The 7769-nt window shown below is 40.5% G+C and overlaps 1 protein-coding gene across 1 annotated transcript in view; it reads right to left on the minus strand.

Annotated features, from left to right (window-relative positions):
- The window catches only part of ERICH3 (glutamate rich 3), a 93890-nt gene extending 87012 nt beyond the window's left edge, over positions 1–6878 (minus strand). Inside the window, exon 1 of the mRNA XM_082688131.1 lies at positions 6507–6878. Within this exon, the coding sequence (XP_082544257.1) occupies positions 6507–6529 (23 nt within the window). The 5' untranslated portion in view covers positions 6530–6878. The remainder of the gene's footprint in view (positions 1–6506) is intronic.
- Positions 6879–7769: the final 891 nt, after the last annotated feature.

Here is a 7769-nt window from a genome sequence, read left to right on the forward strand (position 1 = left end):
AAAAAAGGCTTCTGAGTGGTTAGAAACCAAAGGTATAGTGGAATCCTACCTAACGTTTGGGTTGTAGTTAGCACAAGATGCAAATGTATTATATTGTCAAAAATATTCTTAAAAATTATGAGCTTAATCCAAAAAGTATGATACTCATGGTTTTGTGTATGCCGCACCACTCAGTAATTCTTTGTATGCATAAGTTTCAGAACCATGGAGGTAGATCAAAGCAAGGAACTAAAGAAAAATCAAAATACAGTGTCTATACACTCAAATAAGTCACCTTAGAGGGCGTTGCCCAAGTCTTATTCAGTGCAACCAGGACCAGCAATTGATCACTCAAACCAAAAATTAATTTAATAAGGTAACTATATATAAATGTATATATAAATACATTTACCTTAAGTAGTTTATCTGAAAGCATAAAAGTCTGTCAGTTCACTGTATTTATTTGTGTTTGTGGTGCCAAGGGTTTTATTTTGACTGTGACTCAGCTGATGGTCCTCTTCCCTTATCCTTTCAAAAAATATAATTCATATTTATAATGTATCCTTTGGAACTTCAAGTTTAGGGAAAGGTGACAAAGATGCTTGCAGATCTTTATGAATTTTGAATCCTAGATATTTTTTCCTCTTTTACAAATTTTACCGCCACTTAATTTAATAGTTTACTATAAACCCATGAACATTTATGGAATCATTCCAAAGCCTACACTATTTTCAACTATTTGTGGGGGGAACTGAGTAAGTCATTGGCAGGAAAGATCCAATAATTCAATCTGCATACTACTTCTCTCGGTTTGTGCCAAAATTATTAATTAAAGTTAAAAAGATTATTTCAGTACTATCTTCCAGAATCTGAAATTTTCATTGAAAATGATGTCTCTGGAAACTTAGAGTCTTGAAAACATATAAACACCTAGGCCCAGATTATTTGAGGCTGATTTTAGGTTTGAAAATTGGGTCACAGAAGTTTTATTTTCTCATCTCCCTGAAAAACTTTTTGTAGTTACTAATAATCAAAGTAAGTTGGGGAAGTCTCCACTTTTCGTAGTTAGAGATACCTTTCTTCATCAGAGATTGCGAGAAAGAATGTGGGATGCTACAGAAGATTGCATCTGACAGTACCCTGTTCTCTATACAAGAAGTGTACATACTGGGATATGCACATTGCTTGGATACCTAAAGACTTTCCTAATGGAACCCAGGCAAGGGTAGTTTTAGGGGAATTAATTTCTAGACCCTCTAGTTTCTTCGGTGCTAGCCTAAAACTTATCTGACTGAAAATGCTCTTCCACATCATAATGATCCATAACCCCCTTCCCTTTTATAATCATCTTTCCATTTTTACAAAAGAAGGGCACACCTCTCACCACCCGGTGTCTTATCAGGGTGCACTGAATTTAGGAGGATACCTGGAAAATAAAAGGGGCAACCTAAATTGCACAGATGTTAACACAAGTGCCTTCCTGACTGGGCAACACATACTATCGCAAGTAAACTCCAACCACTTTGCTTTCAATACAATTGAAGGATCTCATTGAAAGATCCCTGAAAACACTTTTTTTTTTTAAGATTCTATTTATTTATTTGACAGACAGAGATCACAAGTAGGCAGAGAGGCAGGCAGAGAGAGAGGAGGAACCAGGCTCCCTGCTGAGCAGAGAGCTCATCCCAGGACCCTGGGATCATGACCTGAGCTGAAGGCAGAGGCTTTAACCCACGGAGCCACCCAGGCACCCCTGAAAACACTTTTTGACGATAAATCACTATGTGATTTTTGGTCTATAACTCTGAAGGAATTCAAAGAACCGAGTGATGTATAAACAAATCCCTCTCCAATTCCATCTATGTATGTGCACAGGTTTGTTAAGCAAAGGGGTAAGAGAAGACATCCCAACTATAACAAAAAGAGCAGACTCTAATAGATGATCAGAGAGGTCAAGACAAAAGAACACACTCAATTCATCTCTTTTAATCAGAAAGAATTTATTTCTGATGTTAAATGGTTAATATGTGACAAGAGGGTGAGTAGAAACTACCCAATTTGAATTTAAATATTTAATGACTTCAAGTCTGATTTCCTGTGTGACAGAGATAATTTTGGTAGTAGGAGCGAGTGGTGAGCAACGAAGAGACTAGAAAGTTGCTACAGCCATACAAAGCAGTACACTTTGGTAAGAAGGCAGAGACGCCACAATTTTAAATCTAGTCAGCATTCATCACCACACATAGGTACAAATTGTGTGTGTGTATAAGAATGTTTAAGATCTACTCTTTTATGTTTAAGATCTACTCTTTTAGTAACTTTCAAATTTAAAAAAAAAAAAGAGTATTATTAGCTGTAATGATTTATCGACTGGAAGATTGTACCTTTTGACTCCCGTCACTCACATCGCCCCCACCTTCCCTCCACCCCTCCCCTGTCTCTGTATCTATTCATTTGTTGTTGCTGTTTTAGACTTCCCATAGAAGTGAGATCATGTAAGTATTTGTGTTGGTCATTTTGTGGGACATACAAATATTGAATTATTATATCATACACCTGAAACTAATGTTATATGTTAATTATGTCACAATTTTTAAAAGTACCCTGTTGAACCAACCAAACAAAAAAAGGCAGAAACAAACTGCAATGGACATTCCATTTGTAAATGACATGGTGGGCTTATAATTTTTTGTCACTTTTGGATATATATATCCACTATCTAAAAATTGACAATTTCATTCCCAGCAGTTTTCACCCTGCCTTTGATGAAGAAGGACTAGGATTGGAAGGAATTGGATGGTAACTCGATGAGTTACCATCGAGTACTAGGGAGGTGTTAATTCTTTCTATACCATACTTCCGTATACAATGGTCCCCAACTTACAATGGTTTGGCTTATAATTTTTTGACTACAATTGTACAAAAGCAATAAGCACCCAGGAGAAACCATTCTGAATTCTGATCTTTTGCTAGGCCAGTGATATGTGGTATGATGCACTCTGGTGGTGCTGGGCGGTGGCAGCTCCCAGTCAGCCATAGAGTCACAAGGATACACAACTGATAACCTTAAACCATTCTGTATGTACCCGGATAGCCATTCTGTTTTTCACCTTCAGTAGAGCATTCAATAGATTGCATGAGATATTTACTACTTTATTATATAATAGGCTTCGTGTGAGATGATTTTGCCCCAATCTATAGGCTAACGTAAGTGTTCTGAGTACATTGAAAGTAGGCAAGGCTAAGCTACGATGTTCAGCAGTTTTGGTGAATTAAGTGCGTTTTGGACTTATATTACAAGGGGTTTATTGGATCATAACCCCATCTTAAGTGGAAGTAGATCTGTACTCCGTCAGTACAGAAACACTTGTTTACATTTAAAAGATATACATTAATAAGTCTAAACAAACAAAAAAAAAAGTGTGTCCAACCTTGGAGCAATCTTTCCAAGCATACATCTTCTGCATTTTTATCTTGTCCTAAACCATAATGCTCCCCATTCTTCCAATTCCTCAAAGCAAATTTACAGACGAGTGTGACTATCTCTACTTAGAGCCAAGCTTATCTTTCACACAGGGAATCAAGTTCACATGGATTCAGTGACGATCCTTTGAAGGAGTTAGAAGAGCCGTATCATTTTATCCTCATGCATGACTGAGGGGTATAAAATCCCCATTCTACCTCCAGGACTAGTGCGCAACCCACAAACACACGCGCACACACACCAATAGCAACCCAGGGTGAGATTTAGCGAACTAGAGGGACTATGAGCTGAAATTTTCCACTCTGAAACAACTGCATTAGAGATGGTAGTGCCAGGAGCGGTGTTTTATAGTTGACTTCCCCCAAATTACAATGCAGCTCAGATTCAAAGTCTCTATTATAATCTTTGGCAGAAGTTTTTAAGACCACTTTTGTTTACTCCAAACTGTTTCTGAACCAAGTCAGCACAGACCCTTTGCAATTTTTACATCAAGTGTTTCAAGCTGTAATTAAGTAAGCAGTGGCACTCAAAGGAAGCACCAAGAGAAAGCATTAGGGCGTCACTTACTGATTGGTGGAATTTTAGGGATTTGAAATTTCTGTTTTATTGTACCACTGCACTTCATTACCATTTATCCTTAAAATGTAATAAGTACAAACTGCTTCAGCAATGATGGAAAAGCTTTCTCAGCTTTAATGAAACCTTTTATTTGCTACTGAAACTTTTATTATTTCCAAATGGTGGCATAGTCAAGAAAAAGAATCACTACTTATATTGACGAAAAACTTCAGCAATTTGAATAATTTTGTTCGTGGATGATTTTTAAGGCATTTAGAGTTTGTTATTCTTGTGTTTATTGTTTTCATTTACTTTTAATGAACTAAAACCAAAAAAATACACATATATCCACTATTACAAAATAATTTTCTAATTATATATCAAAATGCCAGATAGTTATGTACAGGAATCACTTGTCAGATGTTGGTCTGATCTGGATAGGAATTTCTATGCATCTAGGGCTCCAACACATCTCAGCTACTGGCCGTGAGATGCAAAGTTGTGTAACTGTTCAGTGCACAAGCAATGAAACTGGATGGCCTGGTTTTGCTTTCCAGCCCTGACACCTGCCTACCTGTGAGACCTTTCAAAATTTTCAGACCTCAGTTTCCTTCCCTGTGAGAATGAGGGTGACTAGAATCTGCCTCATGAAATGGGTGGGGAAATTAAATGAGGTATTTCATGTAAAATATTATTCTATGACATGGCACTTGGTAAACACTTGTTCAGCTTATCGTACAAATGTTCAGCTCTAATACACTTTTCCTTTGTGAATACATCCACCTCTAGACCAGAGGCAGTGTCAGAACACACCATTCATTCAACAAACATTAACTGAGCTTTACTTTATGCAGATCATTGTCCTAGGTGAAGGAGACACAAAGATTAATAAGACATGGTGCCTACTCTCCAGGAGTTTACAATTTTAGTGCAAAATTAGTGTTGCCATCTTAGTATTTTTCTTGAAGAGTACCATGAAGCATACTCTTTCCCTAGATCATAAATTTTCCTTTTTTCCAATGTGTTGGAACTAATGGAGCTTCAGAAAAATTTCACTTCAGTTTCTGAAATCTTAATCATGCACAATTTAATAAGCAGCTACAGGTTTTTCCACATTTTAAAATGGATGATTAAATGGTCTAATAAGATTCTAACTTAGCCAAAAATTTGAAAAACATAGGAAGACAACCATGACTGACACATTCATTTTCCCGTATGTGGACATACTGCAAACAGCAGCTGCAGAAAAATAGTGCCATTTACATCCCACATGACCCCCGGCTAACTAAAATTGTACAGGAGTTCAGCCTCAAAGTGGCAAAGGACCTAAACTAAATTCAATTTGAGATAAAATGAGAAGAAGCTTGTTTAGTCGTAGCTACACTGCTTTCCAAAAAGAGTTCTGAAATTGACTTCCAACATGGTACCTTGTATACCTCCAGTTTTTCAAACATTCTGTGTATGTCATTACACTCAGAATTCATTAAAAAATAAAAATCTTTAAGTTCGACTATTAATCCTAAACACAACGACTAATGTGGCATTTTAGACATCACAAACCCCAAATGATCTTAAATATGTTGTCCTCTACTAATTTGCTGCTCTTGAAAATGTGCAATAAATCCAATTAAAAAGGAAAACATTTTCAAATTAGTTGCAAGATCAACTAGGATATTATCTGCTTACTAGATGTATCATAATAAAAAACCATCTAATATGCATTACATTGTTTAATTCGGGAGGAAATTGGATATTCTCCCTTCCAACAAAAGGACAGAGACTTTTTTTTTTAAACAACATCCAATAATGACTGTGTTAACTTTCTAGAATAGATTGAATAATTGCCAAATACATCTTCTGAGGAGTCACCCTGCCCAAAGCAACAGGAGATCATGTGTAAACATAGGAGGGCACAATTCCTTCCTTCTCTCCGTCCTCTCCAGTATCACACCACCTTCCCTAGTCAAAATACTTTCAAAGATTCCCCCATGACACAGAAATAAGGGGCCCCCTTCACAGTTAAACCTCCCTCGACATTAAATCAACTCACACCTCATTTCTCTGCAAGAGGCCACAGTGAAAATTTCTCTCTCAGTCCCAAATCTCCAAACGAATGCATATTTTGGTGACCTCTACTTTTGCATTCAAACGCACATGTCCCACACCACAGGATCTTTTTGATCCCAGCTAACGTCCCTGCTTAATGTATGCGTTTTTCACATCCATTTTTTAATCCTTCCAGAGTGAAAATTTCAAAGAGGCGAACGTCGGTGAAAGAAGCGAGGAAAGGAAGGGAGGAGATGGGAAGCCTGGGATTTCTGCCATCTTCAGTGCAACCCAGAATTCCTATTATTTGTTTCTTCTTCCCCAGCCCTCCCTCTCGCTTCCCCTCTAGCCCCTTTCTCCGCTGCAGGAGGGAGGAGGAGGGGCCGCTGGCTGAAGCCGCCACCTGCCGCGGGGTGGAAAAGCTCCAGTTGTCACTTACCCAGCCGGGTGAGAATGGCTCATTTTTGCAGGATCCCTTTTGGACCCCGCGGCAGGTGCGGAGGTTGGGTGCGCGGGGCCCCGTGCGCGCTGGCGCAGCGACCCTTGCGCTCGCCCGGTGACTCCGCACTGCGGCCGCCCGAGCTCCGGGCACCTGAGCTGGGCCGCCGCCGCCCCAGAGCTGCCCCGTAGCCTCCCGGGCCCCCACCCGCTGGCGGTATCCACAGCCTCGCGGTTGCTAAGGGAGGAGGGAAGGCGAGCGCGGAGGTTCTGGAGAGCCCCAAGCGCTGCTGGAACCGAGCCTGGGGGAAGCTGGAAGTGAAGCTCAGCTTCCAGCCCCTTTTTCTGGGCCCTAATGTGGGAGGAAACTCGGGCCCCTGATCTGTTGCCCTGGGCGCGCGTTCCCCAGGCACCTGTAATCTGAAACACACACACACACACACACACACACACACACACACACATTCACGCACACCTATTTAGGCTGGTGCGCTTCCTGCTAGGCCCTGGGGAAGCAAGGGCTGGGTTAGGTAATCATAATCAAAGTCCAGAGCTGCCACTGTGATGCATGGGTTTCCAGTTGTAAAACAGTCCCTGGATTCCAAGTTCAAGGGAAAGAAAGAGGTCTTTCTCAATCTGTTTTGGGTTTTGATTTTGATTCAGATCTCGAAAGCATGGCAATAACTTCATTTCCTCTTTGGAAAAATCTCCATCCTTGTTCCCACTGAGGTCCCCACTCCCAGCAGGCAGTGCCCATAGTTCTGAAGTCCAGAAGGTGGGATGGTGCAGTTTCTCAGGGAAGGATGCTAAAATGGAACCTGCATTCGAATCCAGCACAGAGAAGGCAGGCCTTCCGTGAAAAAGCTTAGATTTACATGACAGGGCCTTGGTGTGGAGGAAGCCTAAAGCACTGAACTTAGATGACACTATCCCGAGTCCTATTTTGCTTTGTCACGTTGTTTTTTGAGGACTTGATCTCTGGCCTCAGGTTCAGGGACAGGTTGGACACATCTGTGGTGACTGAGCCCCTCCATGGATCTCTACTCTAGCTCAATCACACTTAAAGGGGCACTGGACATCAGTTCACTAATAGCATTCTGCTCTCCCACACATCATAAAGAACCACTGGGTATGTCAGAGTCAGTTTCCTTCACATGATATTCAAGGTCCCTCATCCCTGGACCCCTGCATCTCTCCTCAGGCCCACTGTGACCATTTTCTCCCCCTCTGCTATCCTAAACTAGCAAAACCAGATCTTGCACTA

This window comes from Mustela nivalis, assembly GCF_964662115.1.
Source record: "Mustela nivalis genome assembly, chromosome: 10".
In the NCBI taxonomy this organism is placed as follows: domain Eukaryota; kingdom Metazoa; phylum Chordata; class Mammalia; order Carnivora; family Mustelidae; genus Mustela; species Mustela nivalis.